The following is a 15,637-nucleotide window of genomic DNA, read 5'->3' as shown; positions in this document are numbered from 1 at the left end:
CTACTCCTGAACAAGCGTTCCAGTTCATGAAAAATTCTTGGGATTATCTCACCTGACAGAAAACTGGATAGAGCATTTTCAAAGAACTACCTGGTTGGAATTGGATTTTTTTATATGCTTGATATAATTCATAACCCTGCTGGAGTCAATGGCAAAATTCCTATTGATAGAAATGGAGTTGAGATTATCTGTTTAGAATCCACCTATCTTGTAGAAGTACCATAAGGGCTATTTACTCCCAATGGAGAAATAATCCTTGGTGTCTGTTAATAATGTCTAATTTCATATTTATGTTGATAGATTCCAAACTGTCCTTCACTATTAAGTTTATACAAGCAGAACAGAGGTATGAAAATGTGTATTAATTAGTCAGACATCAGTAGCGTTCTGGGAGTGACATAGTAAAGCTAAATCCAGAGACTGGCTCTCAAAATATTTAAGAAAAGCTGAAGTAGTTGGAATATTTTATGTGGCCAACAGTTTTGTTCTTTTTATAAGCTTAAATCAGGAGAATGACTGAAGCACCCAGGAAGACAGTGTTTTCCAGAGGTAGATTTGTCACACGAAGTAAAATAAAAGACATCTAATCTTTAAATGTTAAGCTTCTTTCCAACCAAAAGACAAGACTGTTACAACAGTGGTTTAATGCAAGCCTATTTGTTTTCTAAGAATATTTTCATATCCACAGCAAAACTAGCCAGAATTCCTGCAGATGATTCTGAGCAGTTAATTAATGTGAACTTAAAAATCTAGTTGTTGTAGGGTCCTTCTGTGGTCACTGAGGAGATGCTGGTATCTTTCCAGAGGTCAGTTCAGATCCTAGAGTTGAACCATCTTCTGAAGATGCCGACTATATTCAGTATTATTTTGCTGTACTATAGGTTAGCAGGGTTAGTTTTTCCCTTATTTCATTCTGTACCAAGGCCCCATCCCTGGAGACATTCAAGATCAGGCTTGATGGGGCTCTGAGCAACCTGATCTAGCTAAAGATGTCCCTGCTTACTGCAGGGGAGTTGAACTAGATGACCTTCGGGGGTCCCTTCCAGCCCAATGCATTCTATGATTCTATGATCTTTTCTGTCTCTTCCCCCCCCGCGCCCGCCCCCATACATCATCTTTTATACTTCTCCTCAGAGTAAGGTGCATTTTTCATATTAGGCAAGATTTAGCTCAATTTACCTGTTTGTTTCTTCTTCAATGTTTATTTTTCTTGATTCCCTCTTTCCCAAGACTAGCATGAAAGCTGTGAGTGTTTATAATTGTTCTTTAATTAAGCAGGAAGTCCTTGAACTCATGACAGTTATAATGCATCTCAGAATTGTATCAACACCACTGGCCTTGGTTTATCTGATAAAGAATTTGTTTCTTATCCATACAAACGATTCATTACCTTCCTGTTTCTCTCCTAGTGATGGTTTTAGAAAAGTACCAGCCCTGCAAAATATAAGCTTAACTGGAAAATGATTTTGTTAACTATGGCATCATTGATTTGATTAGAGTATTTTTTGATCAACAAATCTAAGTAATGAAATACTGAATCTATTCCGTTATTTTGAACTTGTCAGAGAGCAGAGATGTCAGTTCTGTTTATTGATACTTAAAAGGCGTTTGAACGTACTAATTGTAAGTTCATAATCAAGGGTCTGCTCAAGAAATATCACCAGGAAAAAAGCTTTTAGCAGTTGCACATCGAGATCTGCTTCCTGCCATTCCTGTGCCAGCACCACCAATTGAACCAGGATCAGACGAATGGATTTATGTAGATGAACCACTTCCCAAGGTACATTCATTCATGATTAAAAGTCTTAGATATCAAAGTATGAGTTTTTTCCTCAGTATTTTATGCATAATCTACCTAAATGTTTTGTCTCATTGCACATTATTTTCTTCAATATTTTCAAAGAAAGGTACACTAGGACTGTACTATAAATATCTGAAAATAAAAATAACGGTTACTCCTAAAATATGTAAAGGAAACACCTTTAGAATTTTGATAATTGTTTGGTTTGGTTTTTTTCCTACATTCTTCACAATGATGATGAAGAATACGACATGGATGCCAAAATAATATTTTTAATAATATGACTTACTAGCATAGACTTACTAGGTCAGTTTCCTCTCTCTAACAAGGGCCAGTTGTGGATCTCATAGAAGGAACCTAAGAATGGGGAGAGTCTTTAATGCTCTTTCTCTTAGAATACTTTTTGCCTGATGTATTTTCCCCAAGAACATCTTCCTAGTTTCCAATGGTCTGAAATTTAGGGGTTTCTTGAGATGACTTTATATCTGCATCTTTGTGTTTAGTAGCCCTCGATAGACTTTTCTTCTGTGATTATGTCTAATTGGTTTTTTTGAAGCAATTTTCTTTTTTGTCTCCATGATCTGGCATGTATAGTTATGCTAATTCTGAAAAAAGCATTTCTGTCTTTGTTTTAAACCTGTTGTTTGCTCGGGTCATTTCAGTGCTTGTATTGTGTGCTGCAATGAATAGTAATTCTATAATCACCTTCGGAAGGTATTTAAGGTGTGACGGACATCTATTACATCTTCATTTTGCTCAGTGTTGCTTTGCTTCTCCAGTCATAATCTGTTTAACTCTCATTATGTGGAGCAGCTCATATGTTCAGTTTGATTGTTACCCTTCTGTCTGTCTGTTCTAGCTCTACTGTAAATTTTTTTAGATGGGGAGCTGGGACTGCATGTAGTATTTGACGTGTAGATTTGAAGGGTGTATAATAATGCTTTGCATTTTGTTCTGTAATTCCTTTCCTAGTATTTACCAGTTTTGCCTTCATGACTGCAATTAGCTCGCATATGTGGGATTTCCTCTGGCCATGGGCTTTATTTAGTGTTTCATGAAAATCAGTCAGTCAAATGTCACTTTTGCAACACTAGACAGCTTGTACCGGCTTGAACAGTTGTGTACTGCCAAATTTTGACACTTAAGTACTCACTTAATATCTTCAGTTAGTTTATGTATATATCTAAAACAACAGCTGTTGGAGTAATCTGCTGAAATTTCCCATTCATTTTGACTACTGCCACTTTTTTCCAAAGAAATGCACAGGATAAATCATATGTTGGTACAGTGTCTATAATCTGTTGTAAACAGTTATAAATCAAATGAAATACATAGTGAAAAAAATCAGTAATATGATTCAATGAAATAATCTTTCTTGTATTTGCTGATGCTGCAGCTAAATGGGTTACCAGGAAATGTATCAATTAATTTTGATGTTTTGAAAAAATTCACAGGAGATACCTGGTTTTTTGGTACCTTACTGGGAAATGGTAGAAAGTGCGTATGTGAATACCATCAAAACTATACTTAGATATCTAAGAGATGAACAGCACTCTGTGATTTATTACTTAGCAGATGTTAGGTGAGTAGAAATAGTAGCTTACTATGTTATTTTTTTTTTTTTTGTATTTTCATGAAGGTATTCTATATATATATGTCTTTTAACACCAAAATTATTTCTACCATAATTTACAGAAAAAAATTCCAAAATTATTTGAAGCATCCAGATCTTAAGCAGGAGTTTGTATCTCAGTGGCAATCAGATTTCAATTCAATTGCTGATGACCTGCGAGAAGATGAGGAAACAAAAGCAGAACTACACCAAAGAGTTACTGTAAGTAAATGGCAAAAGTTATAATATACCCTAAAGTATTATTTCATCGTGTACAAACTCTACGTAACAGGAATCATATTATTATTTACACTTTTTTCCTTTTTACCATTCCTCTTAAACTCTTTGACTTCCTCTTGTACATAAAGGGTTCTTCACAATTATTTCTCTGGTGTTTGGCCATACCTTTCTTATGTCTTGCTTCTTTTTTTAGGTTATACTGTGGTATTCTGGCACATCATAAAATAAATATTTCTGTGCTTTCTTTTTCTTTACATTTTATGGTTTTCAGAGATTTTACTCACAAGTTTGGACATTTCTATCACATTCTAATAAATCCTGGCAGTCATTTAGTTTGACCATAAATGATATATGGTAATACATGTTTTCTAAAACTGACTCATACAAAATACAGAGAATTTCTTTGAAATGTTTTGACTCAGGTAGGTCTTAGCTAAGTCGTACATGTCCTGAGAGTTCTTCTTCACATGAATCTGTAAGAGTAAAGGTCCTAACAAGTTCAGAGCCAGATTTAACGTAGACAGGAAGCAGGAGCTATCTTTGAATTTATCAGATTCCCATTTCAGAACAGATATAATTTTAGTTGAAATCATATCAGGAAATGCTCCCAGAAAAGGGGAAAAAAAAGTCTGGCAACACTGTTAGTTGAAGGTAACATTGGTGGAATCATGGATGAATCCACTGAGATGGAAAAAGCACTGGACCTCCTTTTCTATAGCATTATTTCAATAGAATGAAGAAGAAGACTTAAAAATCATCATCCATATTCCTGATTTCTACTAAGTGGAAATGTAAAAAGACTGAAATCCCTCTGTCCTGTATTTTAGAAAGTGAAAATTTAAAATATTTGACCTTTAACTCGTAACTGGAATCCATGTTTGGCGTTGTCCTTTTCAAATTAGGTTAAGAGGAGGTGATAGTCCCATATGATGGAGATATCACAGATACTGTGACAAAGCTAAGCACACTAAGTGGGGCAGTTTGGAGTAAATATATGGTTTCCAGAATTTCGCTTTATGAATGAGCCAGCCATTCTAGTACTTGTGGATCCCAAAGCTGTGGGTGAATGTGAAGGTGATACCTCCTCTATGCTTTTAAGCCCTGCATGTTGTACCTCCCTGAATGTAAGAATTCTGTCATCCATCTTTCTGTGATGCTAGAAAAGAAGAAAGAAAAAATGACAAGTGTGATAATCTGTGGAATGTTTTTCCTCGAGCATTTTCAGCCTTCCCAGCCTGCTCATTTCTGTCATTTGAGGTTAAAAAACATTGCATTGCAGCTGTGAGAGAGAAGTGATAAAATGTGGAGAAACAGCTATGCAGTCACCAAGGTTAGTGAAGAAGGAGGGTAGCCATTGGAGAAGACCATGGTGACGCAGGTTGTTCTGCTGCAGCCCGTGAAGCAGATATCCACCCTGTAGCCTGTGGAGGACCCCACACTGAAGCAGGTGGATGTGCCCTGAAGGGAGCGACAGGCTGTGGAGAGGCTACACCCAGGCTCCTGGCAGGTACTGCAACCCACAGAGAGGAGTCCACGCTGGAGCAGTACAATCCTGAAGGACTGCACACATACAAAGGACCCACGCTAGACCAGTTCTTGAAGAACTGCAGCCCATGGGAAGGACCCACATTGGAGAAGTTCATGAAGGACTGTTTCCCATGAGAGGGACCCCACTCTGGAGCAGGGGAAGAGCATGAGGAAGAAGGAGTGGCAGAGACAACGCATAATGAACTCACCACAACCCCCCACTTCCCAACCTTCCTGTGCCACTTCGGGGGCAGGAAGTAGAAAAGTCATGAGTGAAGTTGAGCCTGGGAAGAAGGGCTGGGGGAAAGGTGTTTTTAGTTTTGTTCTATTTCTCACTATTCTGCTCTGTTATTAATTGCCAATAAATTAAATTAATTTTGCCAAGTTGAGTCTGGTTTGTATGTGATAGTAATGGGTGAGTGGTCTCCCCATCATTGTTTTGACCCATGAACTTTTCCATCATATTTCCTCCCCCTGTCCTGTGAGGGGGAGGAAAGATAGAGCAGCTTGGTGCCTTGCAGCCCTGCAAAACAGAGAAGTTTTATGCTTATATCTTTTTTATTCAGTAGCATAACCTTACCTGTTTATTCTACCATGAAGACAATCATGAATACCTGATAGCCTTCACCTTGGTTGCCTTCTATCTATGCCATCACTGATGTGTTAGGTAGCCCAAGGACTACTTGGGCTCACTTTTGACCAACAGAGGGCAACTGGATTTGTCTGAAATCTTTGGATGGTGGGGTGAGAAACAGAATCTGACATATTAGGCTGGGACCAAGACCTGGTGAATATGGAATCACTTATCACCTGAAGCCTACGCTCCACGTTGAAAGGCTAGTAGCCTGCAACACCTTTTCTCTTTATCCTGAAACAGGTCAAGTGGGATAGAACTCCTTGAAGCCCAAGAGAGAGCTCATCTTAGCCTACCGTAGCACTGCATTTAACAGTATTCTCTTCCTGTCACCTCTTACTGCATAGAGGTCTGTCACACTATTTCCATGCAGAGAAGGCAATGGAGAACAGAGGGTTTGCATGCATGTTGTATGCTTAGTATGTCTTCAGTGCCGTCAGTGAGCCACATAGTGCTGCTATTAGATATAGTCACTAGTTGAAGAGCCCTTAGTTTTAAAGAAAAATGGCATGGAGCTACCCATATTGGAAGAATATTTGAACTCTGATTCTCAGAGTTGTCAGAATTTTTTGTATTGCACATCTCCTTAGAGTATTCTCATGTATTACTTAGCAAACCATTCAAGTAGAAAGTTGTTGGTGTGGTTGGGAGCTCAGCTGTTCATATTCTTGTGTCTTTGTCTAGCATATATAGATGTTCTCTACCTGAGGAAAGCAAGGCAGCCTACACATTCATCTCACACCTTTGTATTCTCTCTGGCACAATTGTAAACCTGCTTTCTGCAGGTCTCTGTAAGCACATGACTTGTTGACCAGGCTTTGACATTCATAATGATAAAGAAAAAGCCCCAAACGGGAAGATAACCTATGACCAGGCAAAAATTATAATTTTTAATAATAAATACAAAAAGGTATTTACATTTTCTTTCATAATTATTTCTCATATTTGATTTTGTGTTTTAGGACCTAAGAGATCATCTATGGGATATCTGTGATAAGAGAAGGGAAGAAGCAGAGCAGGAGCGTACAGATATCATGAATGATGGCTGGTTACCAGATCATAGGGGGATTGCAATGAACCATTTCTTTTCACTTATGCAGGTATGAATCCACTATGGAGTCTGCAATGGAAGGGGACACAAATTGGATTTGAAGGACAGCAAGCCTCAGAGCAGTTTCATATGGTTGGCTCCAAATAAGCGAGGGATTGAGAATTGCATTAGCAAATGTTCATACCTCTTCTGAATGTGTCTAGAAAGTTAAAAGACAAAAAGTAGATGACATTCCATACATTTAACTGTTTGGCAGGCAGAAAATGAAAAGGAAAACCACTATTGTTGTCCAACCCCCAACACTTTCCATCTGTAGTGTATAGTGCTATATTATTTGCAATTTCAGCAGTCCAGTGAATGCATCATCTGAGTTTTGTAACAGAAATGTTAGAGCTGTTTATCCTTCTGTGATCGTATTGACATCTGCTCTTAATTTACAAATTACGTAATTCACTGTGGGTATGTGCTGTTAAGGTTCTCCTGTGTTTCCTATATCACAAAATTATTTCAGTTGTAACTTCACCAGTGTGGCCTGAAATTTTACCTAGAGACTGAAAAAAAAAAATTGCAAGGAATGTTTTTGAGAATATGATGTTATTTGTTGCTCTTGAGAAAATCCATTCAAACATGATCCAGGCTTCACACATCTATCTTTAAGTTTCAAGAGACCATCTTCAATTATTTTGATCTCCCCTCCCCCACATTAAGCGTTTCCTCTCATTCAGCCTGATTATTAATTACTTCACTTCCTGAAGTAAAGTAAGATTTCCGTGTGACTGTTGTTCTAGCTGCATAAATTTGGTTTAGAGCTGGACTGGACTGGAATAGACCAGACTAGACCAGACTAGACAGGCTAGTGAAAGTTTTGTCAACTTTAAAGAAGACAATTAAAACAGTGCTTTAAACACTTGCCATGTGATGCTAATTTGACTGAAAAATCAGGCCTAAACAGCTTAGGGTGGGCTTCCTGCCCTTTAAGTCTCTGTTATTTTTGTGTGTTTAATAAACAAGGGAACGACTCTCTTATCTCATATGCGTGTTGTGGTAATTTAAGTGAAATGTGAGAAGTGGTCAGTTACTGTAGTTAGGAAATTATTAATTCTGTTTCCAAAGAGTCTAAATAATGCCATAAATAAAGACTTAAGACCGTCGACTAAAGAGAGACATCAAAATATCAAATAACTGCTGGCAACTGAACCATATGTGTCCTGTAATTAGGATATTTATAGGACTGAGTATTTAAGAAATACCTATTGAATTATATGGATAAGGGAGCCAAATTAATAGTATATTGCTGAGCTCAAATCTTTTACTTTTCCCCTTTTATATTTATGTATAACTCTGCAGTCCTAATTCTCTTCTAACAGGATTTCATGGACATGTATGATGCAGTCCAGAGGAGTTCCGCTATGAATCTGATTTCATCTGTCTTGTGTGGATATGCAGAATAGCCCTTTAAAATTAAAATACGTGTATTAAACATATCTAAGCTTTTATTTTCCTAAAGAAAAATGCAAAGGAAACAATTTTTACTTTCTTTACTTAGTATATACTCCCCAAAATAAATGAATTATTAATGCTAAAACTACAAAACTAAAAATATAACAGCTGTGTTATGGCTTTGTTTAAGAATCAGCCAAAAATAGGCTTCTTTGGTCTTGAGCTCTCTGTCTGTGGGTTTTTCTGTGGGAAGTTACATATGTTCCCCAGGTGGCTCTGTTACTGTGTAAACACATAGATTTCTATAAATGCCGTTTATCAGATTTCTTTCCACCTTTCTGTGTACACACTGTTATACTAGAAGATATTTTCTCCTTAACTTATGGATAAATGCTGGTTTACACCACAAAGGTTTTATCCTTTGTTTTGTGAATGTGGTTTTGTGCATTTTCCCATGAATATTTAGTACTGTTTTGACAGTTAGAACACCATACTGTATCAATAAATCAAAACATGACAGGTGTTAAATGTTTTTTCAATCTTACTTGATTTCTTCCAAGATGATTCACACAAAAAGATCTTCAAGACAGTTAAGTGTGTAAAGTCTGTTGGTTTCTTTGGTTCAGAAAAACTGTATGGCTTTTAAATTTTTCTCCATAGCTTAACCCTTTTTATTTTCTGCTATTAAGGATTTTATTTCTTGTGAACAAAAAGATGCCTATAATTTGTTGGTACTAGTGTAGTTGCTATTACAGAAATAAATATACATCAAAATATATTGTAAATAAATTTAATGCATCAAACATTATTTATTGTAAATAATTTTTAGTATTCTAACAACTAAGATTTTTGTTAATCTTTAGAAATACCAGTGTGAAGACATTATAGAAGTATGCATTGCATACACTATAAATTTTCAAACAAATATGGTTATGTTTGTTGCTCTCCCACAAACTCATAGGATTTAGAATTGCTTCTGCTATCATGTATTTAAAAATGTAACAAAAATTGGTTCTGTCTGTTTTGAATTGCAATCTTTCTGTCCTTTCTTCTTGAGGTTGAAGTGGATCGTTTTCAAGATACAAAGAGACTTCTTTATGACTATTATATGGCAATGGAAGGAAAAATCCCAACAGATGATGGTCAAGATTTTACTAGAATCCCATTGTTAGATATTATTGATGCAGAGCAGAAAGAAGATCAAAGCAAATCAAGAAGGTAGAAATGCATTATTAAATTGTACAAATAATTTAATTATAACAAATAATTATACAAGATAACTTCCTGACCCAGCTGGTAAGTGAGCCCACCAGGGGACATGCTTCACAAGACCTTCTGTTTACTAACAGAGAAGGACTGGTGGGTGATGTGGTGGCAGGAGGCCATCTTGGGCTTAGCGACCATGGAATGATAAGAGTTTTCAGTTTTTGGCAAAGTAAGGAGAAGAGACAGCAAGACCGCTACCATGGACTTCTGAAGGGCAGACTGTGACCTGTTGAGGACACTGGTTGAGAAAGTCCCTTGGGAATCAGTCCTAAAGGGCAAAGAGGTCCAGGAAGGCTGGATATTTTTCAAGAAGGAAGTCTTTTGGAAGTGTGTCTGGAAAGCTGCCCAGCAGAAAAGGACCTGGGAGTGCTGGTTGACACCTGGCTGAACGTCAGCATGCAGTGTGCCCAGGTGGCCAAGAAGGCCAACAGCATCCTGGCTTGTATCAGAAATAACGTGGCCATGAGGAGTAGGGAAGGGATAGTGCCCCTGTACTCAGCACTGGTGAGACCACACCTTGAGTACTGTGTCCAGTTTTGGGCACCATAGTATAGGAAAGGCGTTGAGGTGCTGGAGTATGTCCAGAGAAGGGCAACAAAGCTGTTGAAGGGTCTGGAGAACAGGTCTTATGAGGAGTGTCTGAGGGAACTGGGGTTGTTTAGCCTGGAGAAGAGGAGGCTGAGGGGAGACCCTATCACTCTCTGCAACTACCTGAAAGGAAGCTGTAGTGAGGCCGGTGTTGGTCTCTTCTCCCGAGTAACTGATGACAGGACAAGAGCTAATGGCCTCAAGTTGCGCCAGGGGAGATTTAGATTGGGTATTAGGAAGAATTTCTTTACTGAAAGTGGTTAGACATTGGAACAGGCTGCGCAGGGAAGTGGTGGAGTCACCATCCCTGGAGATGTTCAAAAGACATGTAGATGTGATGCTTAGGGACATGGTTTAGTGGTGGGCTTGGTAGTGTTAGGTTAATGGTTGGACTTGATGATCTTAAAGGTCTTTTCCAACCAAAATGATTCTATGATAAATATTAACAAATACAATGCACAGATAGCTTTGTGAGTGTGTGTGGAAATATGTGTGTATATATTTCAAATGATGGGGAAATAAGAATTTTTGACTAGGTATTATAGTCAAATGGTGAATTGTGAATCATCTTATACGTTTGATTTGTCCCTGATTTTTTAGTGATTTCCCTATACCATTTTCATTAATGCATCTCTGAATTATAAAACGTTTTAATAGCCACCTTAGAAAGAAATCTGCTATAGAAATGTTTCCTACTTCCCTCTGTGTTGCTGACAGTTTCCAGCACAATCCTCACATAACTAAGTTAAATATCATTATGGAACATTAACAGGTTTAAAATTTGCACCAACAAACATAATTAAATGGGTTATGTAATGACAAATGTAAATCAAAGTAGCCTACAAAGATGCACAGAATTGAATGCCGTATTAAAAGGTAAAGGATACAGAATCACAGAATCAGAGAATGGTAGGGGTTCAAAGGGAGCTGTGGAGATCATCTAGTCCAGCCCCCCTACTAGAGCAGGATCACCTAAAGCAGGTTGCACAGGATTGTATCCAGGTGGGTTTTGAATATCTCCAGGGAAGGAGACTCCACAACCTCCCTGGGCAGCCTGTTCTGGGGCTACGTCACCCTTAAGGTAAAGAAGTTGTTCCTCATGTTCAGGCAGCACTCCCTGTGCTCCAGTTTGTGCCAGTTGCCCCTTGTCCTGTCGCTGACCACCACAGAAAACAGCCTGGCTCCATCCTCTTGACAGCTGCCCTTTAGATAGTTATAAGTGTTGATAAGGTCCCCTCTCTGTCTCCTCTTCTCCAGGCTAAAGAGCCCCAGGTCTCTCAGCCTTTCCTCATAGGAGAGATGCTCCAGTCCCCTCATCATCTTCGTAGCCCTCTGCTGGACTCTCTCCAGTAGTTCCCTGTCCCTCTTGAACTGGGGGGCCCAGAACTGGACACAGCACTCCAGATGTGGCCTCACCAGGGCAGAGTAGAGGGGGAGGAGAACCTCCCTTGCCCTGCTGGCCATACTCTCCTTCATGCACCACAGGATAGCATTGGCCTTTTTGGCCACAAGTGTATCAAATAACCAGAATATCAGAAATGCCTTTGATAATGGCCACGGCTTTTTTTAAATACTTAATGGTTCATTTAGAAACTATCTTAGCAATGAGGCTGTGCTACTAGCCTGTGTGGAATATACATATATTAGCAGATCATGCAGTCATTTGACATAGTTTTATCCATCTATTATTATTCCTTAGCTTCCGTAATTAAACTAGACAGTTTTCTTGTCATCCACACATTTCACCACTTTTGGTCATAGGGAAAGTTCATTCCTTTTCTGTTGCTATGGAAGATTTTGAAAATAGCATTCTCATTCTCTTAGCATATTCTCAAATGTAGTTATAAATTAACACTTTTTATAAAGAGGGGTGTGAATTATTCTTTATATTTTATTTTAAGGATCCCTCTGGTTTCTTGGAAAGTGCCTTCACCAGAAATAAATATTACCAAGTCAAAAAGCAAGAGAACTCCACGGAAGAGTGCCAAGGATGAGAATTCTGAAAATGGAGTGGCCACTTTTGGGAAAGATCAAAATCTGATTACTGGTACATGGCAATCAGCAGTAACAGCAGTATCAAATATGGTAAAGAATTTTATTTACTTAAACATTTCTGGATTGGACAGTCAAAGCCTTATATTCAGTAGGCAGCTTAAACACACAGCCTTCACACTGTGTATCTGAATGTCACGCTTCTTGCTCCATCACTGATATTTCCATTTAATATGTTTGTGTTTCTATGAGGAAAATGTTGAGATCTGTGTATGATCAGCACCTCTGTATTTATAACTGACCCCTTCATTACTGAGAGAAATGTTTTGAATGTTAACTCTATATATGTACCTCTTCCATGAGAAACTCCCCCCTTATCCCTCAATAGAAGCATGAGAAGAGGGACAAGTTTTATCCTGTGATGCAGTGTTTGCTCAAACGTTTCACAACTTTAAAAGTTATACTTACATTCTTTTTTTTATATAACTAAAAGTAAATTAGATGGGCAAATGGTTAGTTTCTATGTTTGTTTTTCTTTCTTCTTTGATCACTTCAAAATAAGTGGATTTCTGCACCCTTGCAGTGTAACTGTAGTCTTGCTTTGCATGCTGTTGATTCTTACATTTCTCATTTTTTCCTTGTGTTTTTGTTGTAGATTTTTATTTTATAAATAATCAAAAGATAATAAATTTAATTAGTTAAAATATCTGCTTTGTTTTATTTAGGTGTGTATGTCTCAGCAACTACTTTCAGCAAGTATAGGCTATTTAAAATAGTAGTAGCACAGTGTTGATACTATGTACTTTACTATGTGTGACTATGGTGTCAAGGTAACAGCTGAAATACAGTCTCAAGAAATGGAGAAAGAAAAAGAACATCTTCAGCTAGAACTGAAAGAAGATCTGAAATCTTCACAGATGCTGTCAGGCAAAGCTACTGGGAAAGGTGCCAAAGATGCTAAAAAGCTTTCTCCCAAATCAGCTACTAAAAAGAAAGGTATTTGAAATGCAGACTTGTTTTAGCAGTGCTTGAAATTACTGAAATGTAAATATGTCAGTAATATAGAAAAGAGTAAGCCAAGACGTTTAATTTGGATTTAATTTCCCTTTTGAAATGTCAAATATGACATATCAATGTGAAAAGCTGATAGCGTTAAAGGATGGCAGAGGCTTTTGAATGTCAATTGCATTCATTTAATCTTATGTCTTGCCGTTATTATTATATAGAAATAAATATTCTAAATAGAATCTCAAAAGTAAAGATTAATTTTTCTCCATGTGCTGTTTTGGAACTGAATAGCTAGCATTAGTTTATCAAATTAAATGAAATTCCATTAAATTCTGCCTACTTTCCAGCCATAAGTCAAAATATTTCAAATATTAAAATAAAAGTACTGGAACAGAATGGATAAATTATTGAATACCCCAAGCTATTTTGGAATTAATTCATCAGCCATATAGTACTATGAATCCATCAAGGTCCATTGTTTTTATATATAACTATAACATGGTGTAAATAAAGAACATAAAATTCAATGGCATATGCTGTCCTAAAAAAGACCAGACTCCCATTGAGGTAGATCTTGCTCATAGGCCTGGCAAGAATCTGTCCAACCAGGTGAGAATACAAAATTTATTTGCAAAAGAGAAACAGATCTAAAACCCCTATCTCTTTAGCCTAGCAATTAAGGCAGTCTGCTGGAAGGAATTCCGGTATGCCACGCTGTTTCTACATTTTTTCATAAATAGTTCTTACTTGAGCAGGCAGTGGTTTAAGTAACTTCGACTTTTTTCTGCAAAATGTGATAGCTCCAGCAGGAAACAAGGCTATTAGCCTAAACCTTGTACCTTTTGTGAAGACTTTCTACATAGCAAGAGAGGGGCTCAAGCCCTGCAGGTGCGATGGTAGCCTGGAATTCAGGTACTCCATTTCCAAGTGAGAAAGCTGTAACTGCAGAGTTGTTATGCGTAAAGCGGCTGACTTTTTTTGTTTGACATTCTATTTGCACTGTACTCAGTGCTCTCACTCTGGCTGATTCTGCTCATAGTACAGTGAACAAGTATAACCTTGCAAATTCTTAGCCACATGGATACCTAATTTGTGAGCCCCAGGGAGCCTTAGGTGTATGCTTAACACCTCGATCCAGCCAAGAGAGTAGCAGATTTTCAGTTTTCTAGAAAAGTCTTGTGATAAAAAATCAGTAGCTGAGTCACTAGGTTGGGGTTTGTGGATCACTTCTTGGAAGTAGATTTTTCCTCAGACCTAGTACTAGCTAACTTACCTTGACAGAACTGCAACTAGAACTCTGTTGTGCACTCCTCATGTAAAACATCGAGTACCAACTGTTGTATCTGTAACTGAAGTATCAACTTTGACTTCATGCCAAATACAGTGTTACTGTAGTGCTCCTGTAACAGAATTCCCTAGGATACAGCTATAGGCTAGTAACTGAGTGCTACAACTTATCCCATGTAATTTTATCACTTCTAGATTCGACCATTTGCTTTATGTTGACATTATGTATCATGCAGATACAGCAGATCCATCTGCTTTTCCTCTAGGACAAATCAGTTACAAATATATTAATATTTTTGAGTAATAGCCAAAATGTGAATAGCAATCTTTAAAAACGTGATAAAATACCTTTACAATGTCTGTTCATAGATATGTAAGTTAAAACAAGCTGCAGAAGCAGCTGAATGAATGGTTTAGAATGGCATGAAATCACATAGCTCTCTTTTTTTTTTTTTCTGATATGGGGTTTTTAAGTAGCATTATTGTTCTTTTCACTGCTTTAATGGTAACTAATGGTATTTACTAACATAGAATTTTTACTACAGTTGTCTAAACTTGAATTCACTTCAGAAGGAACAGCTATAATTCAAAAGAGGTTTATTTATGTGCTGGTTGTGATAAATTGCATAAATAGGTTTTAGGGTCAAAGAGAATATTTTGACCACTAGGATCACAACAGAGTTACACCTGCTCAGTCATGTTTTCCATTTAGAAATACATTTTATGATGTTATTTAGCCACTTTTAATACAGTTGTGTATACTGGAGTAATTTTATGCAGTGTTAATCTTAGCACATCTTGCAGATGTAAATCACATTTGAAGAAATCTAGATATTTTATGTTGGCGTAAGACACCTGAGTAACCGTGTTTGTATTCTCATAAATGGTCACATCAAGTAAGGTGGAAAGTGCCATTTTTAATTTAAAAAAATGTGCTGCCTTGTGGGTGCATGTGTATTGATACGCAAACTTACCAACAAAGTCCAAAGACTGTGGGAGGTCTATTTTCCTGCAGGACCACCTTCTACCGCACCTGTGGTTGAAGTCATTTCAGTTCCTATAACTCCAGAAGAATTAAAGAAACGAGAACTGACACTGAAAATAAAGCAAGAATATTTCAGTGCCTTGAAACATGAGGGTATGTTACTATTTGGTTGCTTATACTGGGGCATGATCTTTATTCCTAATTTA

At 37.4% G+C, this 15,637-nt stretch overlaps 1 protein-coding gene across 1 annotated transcript in view; it reads left to right on the top strand.

Annotated features, from left to right (window-relative positions):
* Positions 1-15,637, top strand: part of SPEF2 (sperm flagellar and cilia associated 2) — a 95,024-nt gene that overhangs the window by 37,362 nt on the left and 42,025 nt on the right. Inside the window, 8 exon segments of the mRNA XM_086479742.1 lie at positions 1,641-1,780; positions 3,256-3,383; positions 3,497-3,635; positions 6,777-6,914; positions 9,363-9,523; positions 12,061-12,244; positions 12,982-13,147; positions 15,462-15,584. Of these exon segments, the coding sequence (XP_086335868.1) occupies positions 1,641-1,780; positions 3,256-3,383; positions 3,497-3,635; positions 6,777-6,914; positions 9,363-9,523; positions 12,061-12,244; positions 12,982-13,147; positions 15,462-15,584 (1,179 nt within the window).

This window comes from Leptosomus discolor, chromosome Z, assembly GCF_034619465.1.
Source record: "Leptosomus discolor isolate bLepDis1 chromosome Z, bLepDis1.hap2, whole genome shotgun sequence".
NCBI classification, from domain to species: Eukaryota; Metazoa; Chordata; class Aves; order Leptosomiformes; family Leptosomidae; genus Leptosomus; species Leptosomus discolor.
Note: the sequence above shows the minus strand (reverse complement) of the source record. Positions and strands in the feature narration are given on the sequence as shown.